We start from the raw sequence: 22,764 nt of genomic DNA, 5'->3' as shown, positions 1-22,764 counted from the left end.
ATAGCTAGAGTCGTGGGCTTCAGGGTCACGGGAGTAGACTACAGTTCCCGAGATGCTCTGTGGCCAGCCGTGATACGCGCGCACAGCCCCCTGGGAGTAGTAGTTCCGGCCTCGTGGCTGTGGGTCTGGACCGGATGGCCAGGAACTCGCCTTCCCGGCAACCTGTCTAGCAGGGCGGGGCGCTTCGACCGGTTTGGCAGGGCGGGGCGCCTAGCGAAGATGGTGGTACGCGCGGCGTGTGGCTCCCGTCGCCCGCCTCAGCCTCAGCTCCGCGCAACGGCCGGCGTCTCGCTGGTCTGGAGCCCCAGTCCGCCGGGCCCCTGACCCCGCGCCCCTCGCGCTCCGTTCCCGGTATGCCCCGCTCCCGTAAGGGCAGCGCGCCCCGCAAGGGCGGCCAGCGCCGCAGAGGCGGTAAGTGTGGGCTCGGGGCAACTGATGGACGGCGAGCGGGGGTCCCTCTGTGGGTCCCCGTCGGTGTCCCTGAGGGTCCTGGGCGGGAGCTCCTGCCCGGACCAGCCGGGCGCCGCTTCCCGCCACTCCCCGCGGCCCGCACGTGCCCCAGGAGACAGCGGCCACGTGTGCGCCCAACGGGAGCGCGCTGCTCGGGTCTGGAGCCTGCGCTCCCGAATCTAACGCGGTGGGCACCCCCCGGACTCGGTTTCCCCTTTGCTCCTTCGCCCTAGTTGCCTGCTTTGTCAGCCAAACCCGCAGGACGGAGAAGGAAGCTCGCCCCCGCCCCAAGCCCTGGGCCTTTCTTGGACCCGACTGGGAAGTTGGTGGGAGGCCTGGGGGAGAACCGAGGGAGGGGGCGATGGGGAGTCAGGGGACTGCGGCCTGGGTGGACCTGGCCCTAGACGGCGGACGAGAGCCCCGGAGCCTGCGGCAGGCTGAGAGCTTATCAGCGGGGACCAGGAGAGTGTCTGGTGCAGCAAACAGATGTTAACTTGCAGGGCTGGGTGGGGTGCCTGCCGGGCACAGCGGAGACCGGGGCTTGGGCGGGAGAGCCTCTAAGAGGGTCGTGCTGTTCCAGAATGGCTGGTGGTGGGGAAGCTCACGGAGTGTGACAGGGTCGGAGGTGGGCAGCCAGGGAAGCCTCAGGGTTGGGGCTTCTGGGTGAGTCCTGAGCAGGTGAAGGAAAGAGCCACCGGGAGCCCTAGTCAGTTTTGCTCAGTGGTTAGAGCATCGGCCTGTGGACTGAAGGGTCCCGGGTTCGATTCCCGGTCAAGGGCACATGCCCGGGTTGTGGGCTCCATCCCCAGTAGGGGGCGTGCAGGAGGCAGCCGATGCATGATTCTCTCTCATCATGGATGTTTCTCTCTCTCCTCTCCCTCTCCCTTCCTCTCTGAAATCATTAAAAATATATATATTAAAAAAAAAAAAAAAAAAGAGCCACCGGGAGGGAACAGGTTGTGCAGAGGCCTGGCATCTGGAGGGGCCGCGGCACAGGGGAGCAGCTGAGGGGAGGCCGGGCTGCCTGGCTGGTGGGAGGGAGAGGAGAGGAGAGAAGCAGAGGCCGGCGTGGAGGTTGGACTTTGTCCCCAGGCACATGGACCAGCCTGACGACCAGAACTCCTTGGCGCTCAGCTGTGACCACCGCCCTGGCCCACGCAGAACCCATGGACACGAGTGTTCCGTTCTGCTGAGTCAGACGCTCCCGAGTTAGTGTTTTCAGAGGCTCCTGCAGTCGGGGGCCACTCACGTTCTGCACCTCCCAGGGCAGGCGGAACCTCTGCTCACCCACCCAGGGCTGAGGGCCCGGGCTGGACCCGGGAAGCTCAGGAGACAGTGCGCTGGAAGCCTGGGCCCTGCCCCAGGGCTGATGGTGGGGGGTGAGCCTGTCGGCTCCCAGAAGGCCCTTCACTAGTCACTTCCTTCGCCGCTGTCTTCACTTGCCCTGCCCAGAAGGGATGCTTTTGCGCCTGATCTGGCTACACCCCTGTTCAGAGGTGCCGCTCGGATTTGACCCTGGGTCTGTCGCATTCTGTAATCCAAGTCCCTGACTCTTGCTCTGGCCGTTTGAGGGCATCATCGGGGCGGGTGGCAGCTCCCCCAGGTGAGCCTAGGCGTGCGCCCCCTTCAGGCGGGGCCACCGGCCTCCGGGGCCTGTACAGCCCCATGGCCTCCACCTGGCTTTCGGTCTCCGGAGGCTCTGGTCTCCGGTCGGCTCTTCCAGGGTTCCTGGGCGGGGCCTGGTAGACCTCGCTCCTTTCTCCTGCTCCCTGGCTCAGCCCCTGTGCCTCCCACCTCAGCCTGGGTTTTCTCGTCTCTGAGAGGGGCAGCACCCTGTCTTGGGGGGCCATGAGGCTGGATGAGGTACCCCAGCCCTCACTCATCCATGGAGGCAGGCCACATGGCCCGTTCCGCCCTCCCCAGGTGCTCAGAGCAGCGCCCAGGCGGACTCGGGTTCCAGTGAGGACGAGGCGGCCAGTGAGGCCCGCAGCACCACCAGCGACTGCCCCAGCCTTGTCAGCGCCGCGGCGGACGACGGCCTCGGTGAGAACGTGGGGGGGGGCGGTTCGGCAGGGCCTCGGCGGGGCCTCCGGGGCCAGGGCACGACGCAGGGCTGACCAGATGGCCTTGCAGGGGGGGATGCCGTGGACGAGCAGGGCCAGCAGGAGGACCTTGAGGAGAAGCTGAAGGAGTATGTGGACTGCCTCACAGATAAGAGGTACCCCTGGCTGCCAGCCAGCCCCTGCCCCATGTCCCTGCTCAGCCCGTGGCAGATGTGACCCAGGCCGGCTGGCCCACAGGACACCTCCTTCACCCCCCAGTGCCAAGACGCGGCAAAGTGCCCTTGAGAACTTGCGCCTGGCCCTGGCGTCCCGCCTGCTCCCCGACTTCCTGCTGCAGCGCAGCCTCACCCTGGCCGATGCCTTGGAGAAGTGCCTCAAGAAAGGTGGGGTGTGGGGCACGTGGGGACCTGAAGTGGCCGGGGGCTGACCCTGGTGCACGGCTGACTGGAGGCGTCCCCGCAGGGAAGGGCGAGGAGCAGGCGCTGGCCGCCGCCCTGCTGGGCCTGCTGTGCGTGCAGCTGGGGCCGGGGCCCCAGAGCGAGGAGCTGTTCCACGGCCTGCAGCCCCTCCTGGTGTCGGTGCTCACTGATGCCGCCGCCAGCCCCTCCGCCCGGCTCCACGTGAGTGCGCAGTGCTCCGCGACACCCTTCCCTCCCCGTCCCTGAGGCGGAGCCCCGGCGGGAACCAGGGCTCCCTCTCTGACCGGGGCCTGGCTTTGTCTCCCGACAGTGTGCTTCTGCTCTGGGCTTGGGTTGCTACGTGGCTGCCGCTGACGTCCAGGTACGTGGCCTGTGGGCTCAGGGAGGAGAGCACCCAGGCCCCAGCTCCGCCCCTGAGCCGCTCCCCCGCCTCCCTGTGCCCCTAGGACCTGCTCTCCTGCCTCACCTGCTTGGAAGGGGTTTTTAGCCGGTCCTGCAGTGCGGGCGGCTCCACAGCCCCTGCCAACCTGCATGGCCTGTTCTGTGCCACCCTGCAAGCCTGGGCATTGCTGCTCACCATCTGCCCCAGCAGCCACATCAGCCACATCCTTGACAGGTAGAGCTGACTGCCCACGGGGGCGGGAGGGGAGCTGAAGGGGCCCCCAGCCCACACACGTAGCTCAGCTCGCCCCCTCCCCAGGCAGCTGCCCCGGCTGCTCCAGCTCTTGTCCAGTGAGACTGTGAACCTGCGGATTGCCGCCGGCGAGACCATCGCACTGCTCTTTGAGCTCGCCCGGGACCTCGAGGTGTGAGGGGAGGGCGCCTGCCCACACCACGTGCCCATCCCCGGCTGATGCCGGGATGCCACCGCAGACAGGGCAGCCTTAGGTCAGAGTGGAGACAGGTGCAGGGCCTGTGCCGGGGGCTCTGAGCAGGGCTGTCTGGCCGAGGCAGGGGTCCAGGCGGGACTCGGGGGCCCGGGCAGAGAAGAAAGTGACTTCCTCGGTGAAAGGCAGGGTTCGGGCAGCCCGGTGTGGAGCCCGCAGAGCTCAGCTCCGGTCGCACCCCCGCCCCGCCCCGCCGCTGCAGGAGGACCGGACCTACGGGGACATGGACGCCCTCTGCGGCGCTCTGCGCACTCTGGCCACCGACAGCAACAAGTACCGCGCCAAGGCCGACCGCCGGCGCCAGCGCGCCACCTTCCGCGCCGTGCTGCACTTCGTGGAGGTGCGTGTGCGAACGTGTCCGGGCGAGAGTGTCCCCAGGCCCGCCCGCCACGCCGCGCTCACGCCCCTCTGCCCTGCAGGGCGGCGAGTGTGAGGAAGAGACCATCCGCTTCGGCCTCGAGGTGCTCTACGTGGACAGCTGGGCCCGGCGCCGCGTCTACGCCGCCTTCAAGGATGTGCTGGGGTCGGGCATGCACCACCACCTCCAGGTGGGGAGGCGGGCCGGGCGGGGGCACCGGCGTGTCCGCTGCCCACGGGCCGCGCTCACCGTCCTCTCCGCCCAGAACAACGAGCTGCTCCGCGACGTCTTCGGCCTGGGCCCCGCGCTGGTGCTGGACGCCGCCGCCCGGAAGGCCTGCAAGGTCTCCCGCTTCGAGAAGGTTTGGCCCTGGCTCCTTGTTTGCCCTCTGTTCCCGCCGCCCGGCGCTCTGCGGGGCTCCCCCTCCCCCTCCGCTCACAGATCCCCCCTTTGCCCCCCTCCCGCCAGCACCTGTACAACGCAGCCGCCTGCAAAGCGCGGACCAAGGCGCGCAGCCGTGTGCGGGATAAGCGGGCGGACGTCCTGTGAGGCGGGAGGAGACTCCACGCCCCGGCCCAGACCTAACAGAAGACGGTGCACCAGCTGGTCCCTGCCGGAAAGTGTCGCTTTATTTTTTTAATGGCTAAACCAAAAACAGACACGGGGGTGGGTGGCGGGAGCCGGGCCACTTGGGACCCCGGCACTCAGCCTGTGGCCTCTCCTGCCCTGTGTCGGTCGGCCCGGTGCCCTGTCCCCGGGATGAACTGCTCCCCAGAGGACGGTGGGGATGGCATGGCCACACGTCCCCACGGGTGTGGAGGGGAGGCCCCTGGCATGGCTCTATGTGCGGGTTTTAAAGGCTTAGAGGTGATTAAACTGCGCAGCCTGCTGTGGCCCTGCTCCTGGGTATTTGCCTGCCCCCCCCAACCCCCCCCCAGCTGGGGCCCAGCTCACTCTTCCCAGCCCCGCCTTGCTGTGCCCTCCGGAGCCTCCCCAGGTGGCCCTCCTGCTCAGCCTGGCCTGTCCTGAGAGCTGAGGCCGGAACCCCTCTGGGAAGCCTGGCCAGGTTGGGGTGAGTGGGGTGGGGCAGCTGTTTCTAGACTTCAGAACCTGCTCTCGGGGAGGCCACGGCATGCTGGCGGCCCCAGGAAGAGCCTGGCGCTGGCATCGCGTCCCCTGACCTTGGGCCACCCGAAGCAGGGCCTTGGCCCGGGAGCCGTGGCCAGGCCCAGCCCGAAGAAGCCCGGCGGGCGGTCAGCTGTGGGGCCAGATCCTGCTCTGGCACAGAAACCTCCCAAGGACGTGGTGTGGAGCAGCAGAGGGAGAGGAGGGACCTGCCACGGGCCAGTTTATTCCCCACACACACCCCGACTCCAGGCCAGGCCCGTCTCAGCTGGGCCCCCGGGCCTCGCTGGCGTTGAGCCGCCGCAGCTGGCTGAGGCTGGCCAGCCGCAGCCTGAGTATGGTCTCCTCCTGCGCGTGCAGGGTATGCGCCATTGTGTGGAGGGATTCGCTCTGCAGCACTGCGGGGTGGCAGGAACGGGGTTATCAGACCACGTGCCCCTCACCCCATAACTCCCCACCCATCCAGCTCTGCGCATGGTACCGTGAACCCCACCCAGCACCGCCTCCGTCTCTCCAGCGGCTCCCGGCAACCGCGTGGACTCCAGTCCCACTCCCGCGCCCTGGGTTCCCGCTGGCCTTGCGTGCCCCCGTACCGCTCAGGTAGACCCCCAGGATGGCCAGCGCCAGGCAGGCGAGCACCAGCAGAGCGAGCAGCATCAGGAAGCCCCCTCGGCCGCAGCCGGGAGGCAGGAGGCCCAGCAGCTCACCCCACGGCTGCGCCTCCTCGGCCAGGTAGGGGCACAGCAGGCCTGCGGGCAAACGGGGCATCAGGAGAGGGGTGGGCGCTGGCTTTCCTCCCGATCCATCCGCCCGCCCCCCCTCACCTCCGCTGTGCAGGTCGCTGATGGACTCCACCCGGAGCAGGCGCACCTCCTGCACGTGGTTGGCCAGTGATGCCCGGTTCCCCGGGCTCAGCGCCGGTGCCGGTGCCATGGTGTCTGCTGGGGCGGCACAGGGTTCGTTCAGCCAGTGGGTCACCCCTTCCTTCTGGTGGCTTTCAGCGGCAGCATGGGCTCCGAGAAGGTGGGGACAGGACAACGGGACATGGGCTCAATCCCCTAAATCCGGCTCCGGAATCTTGGAGCCAGGGGAACCCCGAACCCCATAGGCCTGGTCCACCCCCAGTAGCAGGAGAGGCACTGCGCCTGCTCAGGTGTTTCCTCCCAAGCACCTCAGGGCCTCGCAGGTGCTCCTCTGCTCATTGCCAGAGTTCACCAGCCTCGGGGGCAGCCACAGCCATGTTCATTCCTGCCTCCTGCTCCCAGTTTCCCGGGCAGTCCCTGGGAGTTAGCCATCAGGCCGGAGGCTGGGGACCTGGTCCCCGTGGAGCCGAGCCATGCTAGCCCGGAGCCTCCCTCCTGGCCTTGGCTGTGCTTTTGAACACCCCGCTGCGGGTCTGCTGTGCCGCGGGAACCCTGCTGTTCTTCCTCAGAACCCCAGCGGGAGACCTGCCTCTGCCCCAGGCGCCCGCTGGGCTGCGGGCATTTCCTTGCCTCCAGTTCCCTGTGGAAGCCAGTCACCCAGCGGAGGACACGCATCGCTGAGGCTGGCGGGTTCTGTCCGTTTCCCAGTAGTGAATAAGGACAGATTCTGAGAAGCAGAATCAATGGGTCCAAAAGCAGGGACTTTAAAAAAAACTATCAAATGGTCCTCCAGAATGGCTGCCCACAGCCCCCAAAAGGGTACACCATTGCCACCATTCGGCATCTCCACTGGAAAAATGTACATGTACACACGTGTACACGTGTACACATACATGTGCTAAGTTGGGGGGGTGGAAAAGGCCTTTTTGGCCCATTTGATTGGGCCTCTGCCTGGGGTGCCTGGTATGTGTGTGGCTCCCTAATCATCCCTTCACGGCCTCTTCCCAGTCACGGTTCTGTGTACTTTTCCTGGATTTTAATTACTCATTTTTGGATCCATCAAAGTATTTATTTTGTGATTTCTAAAGGTTATATTTTCTTTTTTTTTTTTTTTTCTCTTTTTTTTTAATATATTTTATTGATTTTTTACAGAGAGGAAGAGAGAGGGATAGAGAGCCAGAAACATCGATGAGAGAGAAACATCGATCAGCTGCCTCTTGCACACCCCCTACTGGGGATGTGCCCGCAACCAAGATACATGCCTTGACCGGAATCGAACCCGGGACCCTTGAGTCCGCAGGCCGACGCTCTATCCACTGAGCCAAACCGGTTTCGGCTAAAGGTTATATTTTCTTAAAAAAAAAAAACAAAGTTTTTTTTTCTTCGTTGCTAACCCTCACCCAAGGATATTTTCCCATTGACTTTTAGGGAGAGTGGGGAGAGGTGGAGAGACAAAGATCCACGTGAGGGAGACACATCGGGGCGTCACCTTCCACAGGCGCCCTGACCAGGGCCAGGGGCCCAGCCTGCCACCTAGGTGCATGGCCTTGACCGGGTCAAACCTGGGACCCTCAGACCACAGGCTGACACTCTATCCATGGAGCCCAACCGGCTAGGGCAGTGGTCGGCAAACCACGGCTCGAGAGGCACATGCGGCTCTTTGGCCCCTTGAGTGTTCTAACGCCACTTCTTCAAAATAGATTCGCCCAGGCCGAAAACCGACTTCTGCGCATGGGCCACGAAGTTTCAATCGCACTGTTGTGCACGCCCACACGTATTTTGTGGAAGAGCCACACTCAAGGGGCCAAAGAGCTGCATGTGGCTCTCAAGCCACGGTTTGCCGACCACTGGGCTAGGGCAAGCTATATTTGCTTTCAGTTGTTATTTGTCTTGATTTTAAAAATAAGTTTCAAGTGTTCATTTCTACGATACATGATCTGCAAATTGCGTGTGTACCCACCACCCAAAGGCAAATCATTTTTCTGACCGCCCCCCCCCCCCTAAAATACTGAAAGTGTGATGGGGGCGCTGACTGGCTGAGCCAGGCTGGAGCCAAGGAGCGCCTGCATCCTCACCAGCGGCTGGCCCTGGGGCTGCTGGGCCCAGTTCGGCCCCTGTGGCATGGGAGGGGCAGTCAGGCGAGTGGCCATCAAAGTCTTACCTAGAGTCACTCTGACCAGCCAAGAGACCCCAACCTTAGCCAGGTGGGGCCACTCAGGCCCAAGTTGGAGGAAGCCAGAAGCCTAGCTCCTCCCAGTCCCTGGGCCATGTGCCCAAATGCTTCCTGCAACCCTGCCCCCCCCCCCCCCCCCCAGTCCCAGCTTCTTCCCTGAAGGAAGAGCTGAACTGGCCAGGCAGCTGCCCCACCCACACCCGCTGGGTGCAGCCTGTAGTTAACCCTCCCCTACTGGGTGGCTCCCCCAATCCCTCCCCGCCGTCCCACGGCAAACAGGGCCTCAGGTGGTCTTCCTCCAGGGACAGGGTGCAGGCCTCAGTGCTTCAGCGGGGACATGGTGCCTGAGGAGTAACTAAGGGAGTGAGGTCAGTGGGACGGGCAGATTTCTCCCTGGTCCACAGGGTCATGATTCTGGGGCCTTGCCCTCCTCCGTCACCTACCTTCCTGGGCCTCCTCTGGCATGATGGGTGGGCAGTCAGGGCCCGATGTCAGCCCCAGAAGCAGGACAGGATGGAGGCAGCAGTGGCTCCTCGGAGAAGCCGGGGAAGGCCTGGCTGCCTCCCAGCTCGGCCCAAAATAAGGCTGAGCTCAGCCCACTGGGCTATATTTAGAGGGGAAGGAGCAGTGACCCGCGGGGCCAGTGTGGACTCTTGGCTGGTGGTGGAGCCCAGACCAGGGCAGGTTTCCACCAGTGCCTGTGCCCAGGGCTTCCCGGGGAACCCTGTCACTCCCATCCATGCGCCAGCCGGAGCCTCAGGCACACCTCCAGCAGCACCCCACGCGGCAGCCAGGACATGGGGGCCCTGTGCACCTGCACCCGCGAGGCCCCGGCCCACAGCTGGGTGGTCTCCAAGCAAATGTGGGATAAGCACCCACCACCGTGTGACCTGCTGGCACCAGGGACAGGGTGACGGGCAACCGGAGCCCAGTGCCGTGAGGGCTCGGCGAACCCTAAAAGGGCGCGATATCCCACCAGGCGGGCAGCCGTGCTGCTCAGGGGGAGGACCTAAGCTGAAGGCTGGTACGTTATTACTAAGCCTCGAACCCTGTGTGAAGGATTGTCCGTCTGACCTCAGTGTTCTCACCTGCAAACAGGAAGGGCGTGGTTCCTCCTGCCAGAGCACAGGAGCCTGGAGAGCCACCCGACGGGTGCTCCCAGTGTCTGGATCCTCTCCCTTCACAGGAGGCTGCCCGAGGGTGCAGGGCACCGCCTAGCCCTGAACGGAGAGAGTGGCGAGCGTAGGGCCCACCCTGGGCTGTTAGATCGGTCACTCCTTCCCAAAGGGGACAAAGCAGGACTGTGGGGCCTGCCTCCCAAAACACCCCAGACCTTTACTCCGCTGTCTGACACTGGCCTCCTTGACTCTTCTTTTTCCATATATTTTTATAGATTTCCGAGAGGAAGCGAGAGGAGGAGAGAAACATCAGTGATGAGAGGGAATCATTGATCGGCTGCCTCCTGCACCTCCCCTACTGGGGATCGAGCCCCCAACCCAGGCATGTGCCCTGACCAGAATCAAACCCGGGACCCTTCAGTCCACAGGCCGACCTACACTCTGTCCCCTGAGCCAAAGGGCCAGGGTGCCTCTGACTTTCCTAACAGCGAGCCTGTGCCCACTTCCCTGCCGGGCCGCTCCCTGTCATTTAGCTCAGATGTCACCCCCTTGTGAGGCCCTTCTGTCCACATCGCCCACTTTCATTTTCGCCAGAGCACGGAGCCCAGAAATGGTATCACTGAGGATCGACTGTGCATGTCCGCATCTCCACAGGCCCCATGAGACCCGCTCAGCCCCAGGGCGCCCCTTCCACCCCCACCGAGCACCCTCAGAGGACACAGGTCCCCGACTGCCAGGGAGGTGCCCGAGGCCACACAGGAGACCTGGACCGCGGTTGCGTGCTGGGCCACTCCAGTCCGGGATAAATAAAGTGTTTATTGCATTAGTACAGCGGCCCCCGCCCGCCCCGCCGTTCACCGCTCTGCGCTCCTCTCCCGGGGCGGCTCCGGCAGCTCCCGCCCGGGTCCCCATTCCGGAGCCCCGCTTCTCTCCTCCTCCGACCACCGGCCCTGCGCCCGGCGGGCCGCCGCGCCCGGGGCCACACTCAAGGGTTATCCTGTTAATAAATACGCCGCGCGGCTGCCCCTCGGCCAGAGCCGGTCGGTCCGTGCCCGCCCCCCGCTGTCTGTGTCCCGGGGTCCGCGCGCCCCTTCTCCAGCCCGTCGTCTCAGCTCCCGGTTCCCGGCGCGGAGCCGGCCGCGTCACCAGTGCGCTGCGCTGCGGGGCCCCCGCTCGGCGCGCGGCTCCGGGACGTGCGTCCGCCGGTTGCGCCCCTTCCTCCGGGGCTCGGGCGGCGCGGGCTGCGGCCGGCACATGCGCAGGGAGCTCCCGCCGCCGCCGCCGCCCGGCTCCACCAGCTGCAGGAAGTCCCGGTACCAGAGCTTGGGGCCCGGCGGCGCGACGGGCGCCTCCTCGCTGCGGGCCAGCCTCTCGGCCTGCGCGGCGCTCAGCACGTGCAGCACCAGGCGGCGCAGCGGCCGCGAGAAGCCCTGCTCCACCGCCGCGCACAGGTAGGCGCCCGCGTCCGCGCGCCGCAGCCCGCGCAGCAGCAGCCCCCGCGCCGTGCGCTCCGCGCGCTCCTCCGCCGGCACCTGCGGGCGGGCCTGCGTGAAGCCGGGAACGCTCTCCCGGCCCGGCGTGGGACAGGGGGGCGTGGGACGGGGGGGCGTGGGACGGGAGGGGCGTGTGGGACGGGGGGGCGTGGGACGGGGGGGTCGTGGGACGGGAGGGGCGTGTGGGACGGGAGGGGCGTGGGACGGGGGCATGGGACGGGAGGGGCGTGTGGGACGGGAGGGGCGTGGGACAGGGGGGCGTGGGTGTGGGACGGGGGGGCGTGGGACAGGGGGGCGTGGGGCGTGGGTGTGGGACGGGAGGGGCGTGGGGCCGGGGGACAAGGTCGACGGTGGCCGAATGAGAGCGGCCCAGGGGCGCGCGCAGGTGCACATCTGAAGGCCGGTGCAGGCGGGCCAAGGTGTTGAGGCGGGGAAACCCGAACCCGGTGGGTGGGGTTCTTCTGACCGCGGGGGGCGGGTCAGGACTCTCCGTAGGCGGGGCTTTTCTCGAGTGAGTGAGTGTGTGTGTGTGTGTGTGTGTGTGTGTGAGAGAGAGAGAGAGAGAGAGAGAGAGAGAGGGAGGAGGGAGAGAGGGAGGAGGGAGAGCGAGAGGAGGGAGAGAGAGAGAGGGAGAGGGAGGAGGGAGAGAGGGAGGAGGGAGAGCAAGAGGAGGGAGGGAGAGAGAGAGAGAGGGAGAGGGAGGAGGGAGAGATGGAGGAGGGAGAGAGGGAGGAGGGAGAGCGAGAGGTGGGAGCGGAGCGGCCAGGAGCCTGGTCTGCAGGAATGGCCTCACCTGGAGGAGGGGCCCAGCTGGACGGGAGGGGCCGGTGGGCGGGGCCTCACGGGGAGGGGCGGGGCCTCAAGTAGGTGCGGGGACGGGCCGGGCCCCATCAGTCAGGGCTGTGGGCGGGACCAGGGCTCGGTGGGCGGGTCCCCACCCCACGCCTCCCTCCCCCCGGCTCACCGGGGCGCTGGCCCCCTGCCCTGCGCGCTGGAAGGTCCACTCCACGTGCGCCTGCAGCGAGCGCGGCTCACACTCCAGGAAGGCGCTGCCGCCCTCCACCCCGAGCACCTTCCGCTCCTGCAGCGCGGGGCGAGCCGAGTCTAGGGAAGGGGACGGTCCGATTCAGGCTGGCCGGGCGGCGGGGCGGCCTCAGGGGTGAGAGGCGGCGGCTGGGCACTCACCCCCGGAGCACAGCGTCCTGGGGTCGCCGTTCTTGATGTCTTGCCGCCGGAACCGCCTGGAGAGGGGGTGGAATGGGAGCCCCCCTGAGCCCTGCCTTTCCCGGGGACTCCCGCCCAGCGCCCTCCGGGCCAGCCCTGCCCGCCTACCTCTTGGCACTGGGCTGGAAGCGCGTGCACGCGGCCCCGTCCCAGGCGCAGTAGGGGTCCCGCGCCAGGCAGCACTCGGCGCAGGCGCGGCCGTGGGCGGCGCAGCGGTACAGCGGGACCTGGGCCACCGCGCTCCGGGAGGCCACGTACAGCTGGTGCTAGGGGGCACGAGGGGCGCCAGGCTGACCGCGGCCCCTGTGCCCCCCCCCCCCCCCGGTCCGGGGTCTCTCCCCACTCCACGGATGAGAACACTGAGGTCTCAGGTCACGCGGTCTAACCGAGGCAGAGCCTACACAAACCCAGGGCTCCAAACGACCACGGGAGGCGTGTGGTGGGGGCTCCCGGGCACCCCGTGCCCATTCCACTCCTGAGCCTTCTGGTCACTTACCCTCTTGGAGGAGATTTGCATGCTGGTGACAGCGGCAGAGTCCTGAGAGGGAGAAGGGGTGCTGGGGACTGGGGCTGAGGGGAGGGGGGTACCCCCGGTGACAGGCGCTAGGCCTCACCTCAAACACGTGCAGCTCCTCCAGGAGCAGCCCCTCGTCGCTGGGCCGGCTGCCCTTGGGGACCGAGATGACCTTCAGCACGGTGCCGGCGTCTGCGGGGTGAGAGGGGGCGGAGCCCGTGTCCCTGACAGCCAGGCCCGGGCGCTCTTCCCTCCCCCTGGGCGTGGGGGGTCAGTGGGGAGCCTGGGAGACAGAGACGGGGCACAGCCCAGGGAAAGGCGGAGAGGGGGCTGAACAAGGGGCGCTTCTAACAGCCGCGGCCCGGACGGTCTGCCGGGAGCCCACGGCCGGGGGCTGACCTGTGCCGATGAAGAGGACGTCGTAGTGGCCATCCGCTGCTGCTACTCGGTCTGCAACGATCTGGGTGAAGGTGTACCCGGCACCCACTTGCAGGAAGAGAGGGCGCCCGCCCACGGGCAGGATGGAGTTGTACATGAGCGGGTGGTTCCGGGCAAACTGGATGACGTCATCGGGAAAGTCCTTGGTGGAACTGAAGGTACCGAACGTCTTGCTGGGGCACTGGGGGGCGAGGAGGCCCGGCGGACGTGGTGTGAGGGCTGGGGGGCAGCCCTCCACAGAGGCCTCCCAGCCCCGGAGTGTGTGGGGGTCGGGGGGTCGGGGTGGGGGTCAGGGGTGGGGGACCGGACAGAGCCCCGTCTGGGAATCTGAGGAGACACGGCCTTCCCCGGAGTAGCCCTGCCTGATGCAGGTGACTTTTCCCACCATAACGAAAGGCAGACGCCACATTTAACCGGGAAAACCCAGGCCACGTTCTCCACCCTGAGACAGTGAGTGGGTTGGGGGGGGGTCCCTGGGCTACGTACCACGCCGGGCCGGGGGTACGGGACGCGGCCCTGGTAGGCCACCCACTGGTGCGTGGGCCCCTCCTTGTGTGCAAAGGGCCCCAGGAAGGCGCGGCGCACGTCGCTCATGCTGTACACGCACACGGCCGAGCCCTGGAAGACGCCGCTGCGGGGAGGGGAGGCCGAGAGGATGACGGGCCCGCGGAGCCAGGCTGCCCCGCGCGGGGCCCCCTCCCGGCCCTCACCTGGACGTGGAGAAGACGGCGTAGAGCAGCGGGGCCCAGCGCTCCCTGGACGGCAGCAGGAACACGTCCTCTGTGGGGACGGGGCCTCGTTGGAGGAGGGCACTCAGCCCGGCCGGCCGGCCAGGCCCCGGAGCCTGGGCCCCTGCACCCCGCCCCCCGCTCCGTCCTCCACGCCCGGCACTCACGGAGCTGGTCAAAGTGTGTGTCCCCCTCGACGCCCGGCACGGAGCACACCAGCCTCGCCTTCAGGAACGTGGTCCACTTGTTGACCAGGCTGCGCTGGCCGCCCACGTCATTCTGTGGGGTCAGTGGGAGGGGATGAGGGCCGCGCCCCAAAGGCGACGGGGTGGCGCGGGGTCCGTGGATGGGCTCCGGGACTCCTCACCCGGCAGATCTGGCCGATGCGGGACACGGACCGGCGTCCCAGCGCCTGCGAGGCCTCCACCGCGGACTCGCGGAAGAAGAAGTAGATCTTGTCATCGTCCGGGTTCTCGCTCTCCGGGATCCAGAAGACCTTCATGAACTTGGGTTCTGGCCGCAGGAAGAGGTGTGGGGTCAGCGCAGTCACCCGGGTGCCGCCTCCCCCTCCTCTCACGCAGCAGGTGGGGCAGCATCTGAGAGTCCTCAGCCTCTAGGACCAAGTTCAGAGGGTGCGCGGCGGGCAGAGTCCTGAAGAGCAGCCACAAGAGGGCAGCAGAGGCCGGGCCGCCTGGGCAAGCAGGAAGCGGGATCCCGCCAGTGGCAGCCCTCTCGGGGGTTCCCCAGGCCAGTGGTTTGAGAAAGGGTGGAGATGGGGTCTCCGGTTTTACCTTCACTCACGAATCTTATTCTCTAGCAGGAAGCAGAGGCCCCACACCTGTTGCAAACACTCTGCCGGGTCCCATTGCCCAGAGTAAACTACCCGGGCCCCTCGTCATTGCTCTCTTCAGAAATCTGTTCCTCGGCGTGTCCCTGCCCCAGGACCTTTGCACTGCTTGTGCCCTCTTCTTGGAATGCTCTTCCCTCAGTCCTGCTGCACGCTGGGGATTAGCTCACACCCATGCTCACAGAGCGGCTTCCTTTACCCAACCTCGTCACCTTTCCCTCCTCCCCAGCTCTCCTGGGTCCATGACCACTGCGGTCGGTGTTGTCGCGTGAGGAGGTCTGTGAACTCAAGGGGCGCGTGATGCCTATCTAGCCTTCCCCGCAGGCCTGCCACGTGGTAGTACTTGGTGAGACCTGGCTGCCTGCGCTGCTCACTTCCTCAGCACCTGTTCTGATGGGGATGAGGGTCCCTCCTGCCCCCCACCCCAGCCTCTCACCATTGAGCCAGCGGGAGTCGTGTGGCTCAGTCCGGAGACTCGGACGCTGGCCCAGGCTGCGGAAGATGGTGAAGTCCCGGCCCATGAGGTCTGCGGCCACCCCGGAATACAGCTCTTCCCCTGCAGACAGGGCCAGGGCTCAGCCAAGCTGAAGGCTCTCGGCTGGGGGGCCTGTGGAGCTCTGAGGGCTCGTGGGGGACCCCTGGGGCTCTAGGGAGGGCCTTGGGGCTTTGTGAGGTTCCCGGAGTTCTGACGGACTCACCCACCAGCACGGAGGCGGCGCGGTGCCCGGGGTCGTACGGACTCTTGCCCTTGCCATCCTCCAGCCTCCGCAGGTCCAGGCGGAGCACGGGCTCCTGGGGGGGCGGGGTGTCACTGCCGGGCCCTCCTTCCCCTCCAGCCCCCGCCTGGCTCTGGCCTTACCTCGGGCCGGTGGCCCACCTCCAGGAAGGCACAGGTCGGGTGGAAGGCGCCGGTGCCGCAGGCCAGCACGTGGGAGCGGTTGTAGGCGTGCAGCAGCTTCACGAAGTTCATGCACTCGGTCTAGCGGGCAGCCCGGGGCGGGACGGTGAGGCCCCCCGGGAGGCGGCCTTCAGGGGTTCCCGCTCTCCAGGGCACCCCACCTCTTCCTTTCTTTTGCATCAGCTCAGGCAAGTGCCCACATGGGCTCCAGGGACCTGTGGGTGACCAGCCAGCCCAGCCCCCCGCCCACCAGAACGGGCACACGGGGAGCAAAGGTCCGTGTTGGCCCGTGACTCAGGCCCCCAAGAAGCGTCACATGAGCCCCCACTCTGACTCACTACCTCCCGACTCGGCCACCTCAGCCCCCTGCCCCCATCCCGCCGAACAGACAGGCCTCTGTCTCGGCGCGGCCTGCCCGTGGCGCGGGGCTGACCCTCCTGCTCCCCCGCAGCCGCCACTCACCCCAATGTCCTTCCCGGCCCAGTTGCACTCCTCGCGCCACTCCACAGGCGCCGGCCAGGCCAGCTGGGGGGGGGGGGGGGCGGGCACAGGTCAGGGACGCCGGTGCTCGGGGCTGGGAGTCCCTCAGGCTCCCCCCGCATGGGGAGCGGGCTCCGGGCTCCCCGGGCACCCGCGGGGCCGGCGCACCTTCTTGGCGCGCTTGCCGATGTTGTCCAGGCTCAGGGAGGCCACGTGGTTCTCGGCGCCCACGAACAGGCGCCCGCGCTCCTCGTCCACCAGCAGCGCCTCGTAGCAGCAGGTCCTGGGCAGCCGGAAGGTGCGGAGGCCGTGCTGGGCCTGGAGCTCTGCGGGGAGGGGGGGGGGGACCCCCTGAGGACACAGTGCTACCTCCCTGGGCCCAGTCTCTCTCTCTCAGGCTCACACACACGTGAATTCACACGCACGTGAGCTGACACCCGCGAGGGCCCACCCAGGTGCACAGCTCCCAGGTGGGCAGTGCGGGCCGCCCGCCCCCCCGCGCCCCGAGGGGAAGGCGGGCTGACTCGGGGCGCGCTCCGACAGCAGTGTCTCCGGCAGCGCACTGGGGGGCCGGGGCTGGGGAGGCCAGGATGGAGGGGAAGCCGGAACCGACTCCCTAGTCAAGTGCGGGCTCTGCCGTCCTGCCAGGAGCCTGGCTCCGTGCCCAGCAGCCGCTCCGGGCAGGGGCGGGGAAGGGGCTCTAACGGCCCCACGTCTCAGCTTCCCTGGGAGCAGGGGATGGTACAGAGGCAGGACCTGTTGCCATGGAGACCGAGGGGTCTTCCTGGGAAAGCAGAGGGGAGTGGGGCCGGGACAGGGTGAACTGGCGATGGCCTGGGGGGACTCCCGATCCCGGCGCAGGTGGCAACCAGGTCAGGTGGCGCGGCCGCGAGCAGCGCCCGCCCGCCCTGGGCCCCTGCCCGCCAGGTGCGCCTACCTTGGAAGGAGAAGCGGAGGCGGGGCGGGCTCGGGGAGGCAGCCCCCCGCACTGCCGTCCAGAGCAGGACCAGGGCTGCGATCATGGCGGCCTGCCCGCCGCGCCGGCCCGGGCGCTCAGGGTGCAGCAGGCGCCGGCCGGCGAGTGCCTGTGCGAGGAGCCTTGAGCCGCCCTGGACTCTGCCCCGGGATCTGGGGAGAAGGAGTCGTAGCGAGGGCGAGGGCGAGGGCGGCGCTGGGGGAGTCCCGGGATCAGGTTACAGCCCCAGGGGCAGGCGGCTGGGGGCGCATTCCGCTTCCGAGCCCTCCCTCCCTGGAGGGTGCCCGGCCGGCCACAATCACAGGCACACCACGCGGGGCACACCCTCGGGGTCACCCACACTGGCAGGCACCCGCCCCACCACGTCACCCTCCCCAGAACCCGGCCCTCCCAGAGCCTCGCTCACAGGCATTCATTCACACACGGGGCTGCTTCACGCCAGCCTGGGACGTGGCTGGGGACAGGGGGGACACCGGCCAGGTCCCCGTGCCCGAGGGACTCAGATCGGCGGGGTCAGCGGGTGCCAGTGCCTGAGCAAACAGGAGGGGGCTCAGGCGGCCGCGCCCACAGCCCAGGGACGGGCCTTTGGGGCGGGAGCCGTGGTGCGGGAGCCCGCGAGTGTGGATGTTCCTGAGGGTCCCTTTGTGTGTCTGCACTGCACGTGTGTGTGGTGTGTGTGCATGCACGAGGCCACGTGGCACGGGCGTTTATTACCATGTAGATATGTGGCGTGCATGTGTGTGCACACACGGCATTGTCTGCGTGTTTATGCGGTGTGTGTCTGCGTGGTGTGTGCACTTCATGGACGTGTCTGTAGTATGTATGTCACAAGTGTATGTATGTGTGTGCACATGCACGTGTGTGTGTCTATCTGGACATGCAGGTGAGCAAAAACACCCGCAGTCCGTCACGGCCCTCAACCGGAGACACTCCTGGACCCCTGCTCAGAGGAGCCCCAGGGGCTGGCAGAAGCCTGGCCGTAGCCAGACTGCGGGGATGGGGGCGCTGGAATGGGGGCCTGATGGGATGGGGGGCTGCTGGGATGGGGGGCTGCTGGGATGGGGGCCTGATGGGATGGGGGGCTGCTGGGATGGGGGCCTGATGGGATGGGGGCCCGATGGGATGGGGACCCGATGGGATGGGGACTGCTGGGTGGGGATTGCTGGATGGAGGGAGCAGCCGGCTGAGCGGGCCTCTCTCCCGCCCAGAAGTGGACTGGGCTGGTCACACAGAAACTCTGAGCTCAGACTCAGACCCAAGAGGGATCAAGCAGGAGAGCCAAGGGCCTGAGGCAGCCTCTCCCCAGTGAGGGCAGCCCGTCCCTCCGGAGCCTCCCTCCCCTGCCCTCAGCCCAGGTCTCCCCACTGGGAGCCCCTCCGCCGCTGAGCCGGCGCCCTCCCTGGACCCAGCTGGGCCAGGCTCGGGCAGGCTGCGCAGGTGCCGGCCCAGAGCCCTGGGTGGGGCAGGTCCTGGCGTGGGACGGGGCAGGGGGCACAGCTGCGGAGGCCCGTTCCAGACCCCTCCCTGCACCCCTGCCCAGCTCCATCGCTCGCGGACCTCTCCCATGGCCCCCCCATGCCGGCCCCCTCCCTCCTTCCCTCCACTGACACTTGCCGCTGCCTCTTCTGGGCTGGGGGACCCAGCCGCCTCCCCGGTGGCCACCGAGAACTCCAGCACCCCCCGCCCCTTCTCGCTCTGGAGAAGGGGAGAAGCCAGGGGCCCAAGGGCACCCTCCGACGGCCCCTTTAAGGAGCAGCCCCCGCCCCCACCAAGCCAGCCACCGCCCCACGCGCGCGTGCGCGCCGTCAAGTTTACGGGCGGGCAGATCGGGTGACTGGGCAGGCAGCCTGGACGGCTGAGACGGTGGCCAGTAGAGCGGGCACAGGGGGGAGGGAGTAGGGACGACACCCCCTGTCGGGGCTCACAGCCATAGGGCGCCCCAAGCAGCGAAAGGGGGGCTCCCAGTCCAAGCAAAGGAGGAAGAAGCCATAAAGACCCGCCCCCAGCCCCAGGCGACTGCACGGCAGGCAGAGGGGCAGCTGGTAGGGTCACCCCTGGTCACCTGTCCTTCCACAGCTGGGGCGCTGGCGGGGGCAGGGGGCCCAGGAGCCAGCTGGGATGGGAGGGTTGGGGTGGGGGGAAGGGAAGGGCGTGCTCAGCTGGGCCCTCAGGACCAGTCCCTGTCCTTCCTCTGCACGTGGGCCAGGACCCTGCCACCTGCTGGCCGTGGTCTGGGCGGGAGGAGGGCAGAGAGGACAGGGTAGGTCTCACTGCACCAGGGTCTGGGCCCTGCGGGCGCCACCCCGGCCTGAGGGAGTGGCCTCCCGCTTTGGGGTCCTGCACCCCTGCTGGGAGCTGAGGGCGCCTGTGTGAGCTCTGGGACTGTCGTCTAGGTTGAAACGGGGAGGAACTGCCCCTCACCCAGCGCCCAGCAAGGTACCCAACGGGGCGCTGGCACAGCGACGGCTCCTGCCCCTGGGGCCTCGGATGGGAAGGTCAGGGGGCTCGGCTTGAAGCTGGGTCTGGTGGGCACCCTGTCTGGGGGCTGAAAGTCGACAACAGTGAGTGGGGACCTCAGGCCCAGCTGGGGGGACATGCCAGGGCTTCCACCGCCCCCGCCCCCGCCAGGCATCCTCCCGGAATGGCCCCAAGGCTGGTCAGCACACCCCGGGGTCAGCGAGGGAGGTGGTGGCCGCCGAGTGCCCTGGAGTAGCCGTGTCTGTGCCCAGCCAGAGTGGGGTCACGCCCCTTCCCTGAGCCTGGGCCTGGCTGGCTGGCTGGCAGGGAAGGGCAGGGTCAGTGGGAGAAGGAGGGGCGTCAGGAGGGACACACCCTGCATGACCTTCAGGGCTTCCAGGGTGCACCTCGCCCTCCGCCAGGCTCTGTGCCTCGGACCTGGCTGCCCCCGCCCCTTGCAAGCAAACAAAATTCTTTGGCTGTTTACAGCGTTCCGCCCAGGCAGCCAAGATCAGCAAGTGCTTTGGGGCCCCCCACCCGCACCGCTGCGCCCCTGCCTGCCCCCACGGCTTTCGGGTCTTCAGGCCCAGGGCCAGCCCCTGCCCATTTGCCCCAGCCCTGTGGTCCTCCTGAGAGATGGGCCAGGCCCCCCACTCCCATCTTCCCAAAGCCCTGGGCTCAGCGCGCCGCCCGCCAACGCCAACGGGCTGGGCTGCCCTCCCCCCCCCGGGCCCCGAGGCCCGGCCTCGCCCTCCTTCCTGCCGATGTGCCCCCTCCCGGCAGGAAGGGCGACCCCCGGGACGGGGAGCCCAGGTTGTCCCGGCCCCACAAGGTGTCCTTCCTGCTCCTCAGGCCCAGGTGTAGGCCAGGCCCCGGGCAGGGCCTCACAGGGACGCTAGGAGCAGGGTCAGGCTGTGGTCACCGGGGGCTCGGGGAGTCCCCCAGGATTCTGGAATCAGGCAGCCCGGGCCTGGGTCCCCACAGCATGGGACAGACCAGCACGGAGGCAGCTAAAGGCCCTACCCCTGCCTGCACCCCTGCCCTGGGCCACCCCGGCTCCTGGGCCTCCGTGGGCCCAGGCCTCCTGGGTTCTCGCTTGGTGCCGCCCGGGAGTGGCATCGGCTGCCAGGGCCTCCCTTTTCCTTCTGGAAACGACTGGTTTGTTGAGCCAAGTCCCAGCACCTGCCGCCCCACCCGCACCACCCGCCGGGCTGCCCCGCGCCGGCCTGGCCTCTGGGTGCTGGGCTGGGGCGGGACTTCCCCTGAGCGTGGCTGCACCAGCCCTCCCCCGGCCTGGCTGGGCCACCTGGGCCGCACTCACACCTGCTTTAGCCATCAGGCTGCGGCTCCCTCCCGGCTCCCTCCGCGTGCTCCTCTGGTCACGTGGGCACTGGGATGTGTTCCCTGGGGACTCAGGAAGCGGGGGGGGGGGGGGGGGGGGCGCTGGAGAGAGCCTAACTGAGGCCTAAATCCCCTGACACGCTGCCACCCCAGGGGGTCTCCCCACCCACCCCAGCCTGGTCTCCGCGCTCCCAGGGGGCCCCTGGCCCACCTTTTTGGAAAGATCAGCTCCTCCCTTCCTTGCCCGTTCCCCTGTCCTTCTGAGGGCCATGTCAGAGCTGAGGTGGAGGGGCCGAGGGCGGGGCCGCCAGGAACCCTGGGCCTCCGGCTGCGGCCCTGCCCCCACCGCTCCGCCCCTACCCTCCGCCTCCTGCACATTCCTCCCTGGCTGAGGTCAGCCCCTCCGGGATGGGGCAGCCCCCCCACCAGCCACATCACAGCTCTTCACTCACTGCTGTTTTCCTCATTGCCCGGCGAGGGGGGCCGGGGGCCGGGGGTGGGGCCTCCCTCTCCCCTCCTTCTCCACAGCCTGGCGGGGGGGGGGGGGGGGGGAAGAGGGGGGCGGGGAGGCCTGCCAGGAACGCGGCCACAGCGGACGCGGTTGCCCCTACACTCATCAGCAGACATTAACACTTCGCTACACTCCCCGGAGGGCTGTTGGGGGGCTCCAGAGGCTCTGGCGGGTTGGGGGGCAGGGATCGAGCCCCTAAGGAGCCGGGGAGGGGCGGAATGAATCCTGACACCTCCGCTCCCAGGCTGTGCGTCCCCCGGGGAAATGGAACCTCTCAGATGCTCCCCTCAGCCCCTCACTAGTCCTGCAGCTGTAAGCCTTTAGGGGGGGGCGGGGGGCTGGCACCCTGGGCATCCTGCAGCATCCAGGCCCGGGCCTCGGGGAGCCCCTTCCCTTCACCTCCTCTTCCCGGCTCTCCTGTCCCCTCTCTTCCCCGTCCTGCCCTACGGCCACCAAGCCCCCCACTCCTCTACCCCCGCCCCCTGAACCTCCTTCCCTCCTCCCCTGGGGACTCCTCAGTCTTCCCGCTCCACTGATGCCACCCCCAGCCCTGCCCAAGCCCACCCTCCACCCCCACCCCCCAGCCCCCAGCCCCCAGCTCTGGAAGGCCCTTCAGTCTCATTGGGGACAGGCCCCGCCTCCTCGCCCTGCAGCCTGCAGCCTGACCCCTTCACCCTGCCCCAGGCTGTGTCCCGGGTCTTTCTGCCCCCCCCCCCCCGCCCCCCCGTGGCCTCCCTTCCTCACACCCGCCCATCCCCTGACTCAGACTTCATGAAGTTGGGGCCCAGGCTGTAGCCTGGCATTCGCACCACCCGCCTGACCCGGCCCCGGCCAGCCTGCCAGCGCTCCAGCCTCCCCACGGCCGGCCGGGCAGCAGCTCCTTCTCGCCCAGGACTTCACCGGCCAGGGCTGTGCCGGGCCTGCCCCTCTGCCACCTGCTGTCCTCCCCGTCCCCGTCCCCGTCCCCGCCCCTCCCCTCCGCGCAGCCCTTTCCCTACGCAGCCCTGACGCCTGGAGCGGGCGAAGCTCTGCCGAGCTCCGGGTTCCCGCAGCTGTCAGCTCCATCACGGGGCCCCAGGCCCAGCAGAGGCCAGGCCCAGGACGCCGGGGCCGGGGGGAGTGCCTGCAGGGAGCCCCCCGCCTCCAGGGCCGGTGGAGCCCACGGAGGGATGGGGGCTAATGGAGAAGGGACACCTCTCCTGTCCTCGGCCCTGCACCAGCCCCTCAGAGTCAACAGCTTCCCGTCGACGGCAAACTGATTTTCTAACCAAGATCACCTGTGGGCTGTAGCGCCGGCCAGGGGCAAACCGGCAGGGGGAGAAAGGGGTCCATGGCCCTGCCCCCTGCCCCCTGCGCCCATCACCGGGGGACGACGGACTGAGGGGCCGAGTGGCTGGTGGG

General features: G+C 67.9%; 3 protein-coding genes across 8 annotated transcripts; 1 reads left to right on the top strand and 2 right to left on the bottom strand.

The window, feature by feature from the left end:
- Positions 1–191: 191 nt before the first annotated feature.
- On the top strand, positions 192–5,070 carry IFRD2 (interferon related developmental regulator 2). 5 transcript variants are annotated; one of them, XM_028132898.2, is made up of 12 exons: positions 192–411; positions 2,374–2,493; positions 2,584–2,668; positions 2,772–2,896; positions 2,976–3,133; positions 3,243–3,293; positions 3,379–3,548; positions 3,633–3,738; positions 4,022–4,159; positions 4,239–4,367; positions 4,443–4,538; positions 4,646–4,806. In XM_028132898.2, the coding sequence occupies exons 1-12, from the start codon at positions 354–356 to the stop codon at positions 4,724–4,726; spliced, it is 1,317 nt and encodes a 438-aa protein (XP_027988699.2). In that variant the 5' UTR covers positions 192–353; the 3' UTR covers positions 4,727–4,806. The 5 variants fall into 5 exon arrangements, with proteins under 5 accessions (XP_027988699.2, XP_054585408.1, XP_054585405.1 ...); XM_054729433.1 differs by having other exon boundaries at positions 202–411; positions 2,572–2,668; positions 2,751–2,896; XM_054729430.1 differs by having other exon boundaries at positions 263–411; positions 2,751–2,896.
- A 40-nt stretch (positions 5,071–5,110) lies between these two features.
- LSMEM2 (leucine rich single-pass membrane protein 2) lies at positions 5,111–9,079 on the bottom strand. The gene is made up of 5 exons (XM_028132930.2): positions 9,015–9,079; positions 8,782–8,906; positions 6,127–6,240; positions 5,896–6,051; positions 5,111–5,700 (listed from the first exon to the last, which is right to left on the bottom strand). Exons 1-5 carry the CDS (start codon positions 9,077–9,079, stop codon positions 5,567–5,569), a joined length of 594 nt encoding a protein of 197 aa, XP_027988731.2. The 3' UTR covers positions 5,111–5,566.
- Positions 9,080–10,258: 1,179 nt separating this feature from the next.
- On the bottom strand, positions 10,259–20,884 carry SEMA3B (semaphorin 3B). 2 transcript variants are annotated; one of them, XM_054729936.1, is made up of 17 exons: positions 20,835–20,884; positions 16,247–16,404; positions 16,061–16,123; positions 15,560–15,679; positions 15,399–15,492; positions 15,137–15,256; positions 14,221–14,366; positions 14,021–14,132; positions 13,836–13,905; positions 13,612–13,756; positions 13,087–13,306; positions 12,788–12,879; positions 12,670–12,711; positions 12,282–12,439; positions 12,135–12,190; positions 11,914–12,053; positions 10,259–10,988 (listed from the first exon to the last, which is right to left on the bottom strand). In XM_054729936.1, the coding sequence occupies exons 1-17, from the start codon at positions 20,845–20,847 to the stop codon at positions 10,599–10,601; spliced, it is 2,139 nt and encodes a 712-aa protein (XP_054585911.1). In that variant the 5' UTR covers positions 20,848–20,884; the 3' UTR covers positions 10,259–10,598. The 2 variants fall into 2 exon arrangements, with proteins under 2 accessions (XP_054585911.1, XP_054585912.1); XM_054729937.1 differs by lacking the exons at positions 10,259–10,988; positions 11,914–12,053; positions 20,835–20,884 and adding an exon at positions 17,016–17,135 and having other exon boundaries at positions 12,060–12,190.
- Between the last annotated feature and the right edge of the window lie 1,880 nt (positions 20,885–22,764).

The sequence above is a fragment of the Eptesicus fuscus genome, chromosome 18, assembly GCF_027574615.1.
Source record: "Eptesicus fuscus isolate TK198812 chromosome 18, DD_ASM_mEF_20220401, whole genome shotgun sequence".
In the NCBI taxonomy this organism is placed as follows: domain Eukaryota; kingdom Metazoa; phylum Chordata; class Mammalia; order Chiroptera; family Vespertilionidae; genus Eptesicus; species Eptesicus fuscus.
The sequence above is the reverse complement of the archived record's forward strand: the minus strand, read 5'-3'. Positions and strand labels throughout refer to the sequence as shown.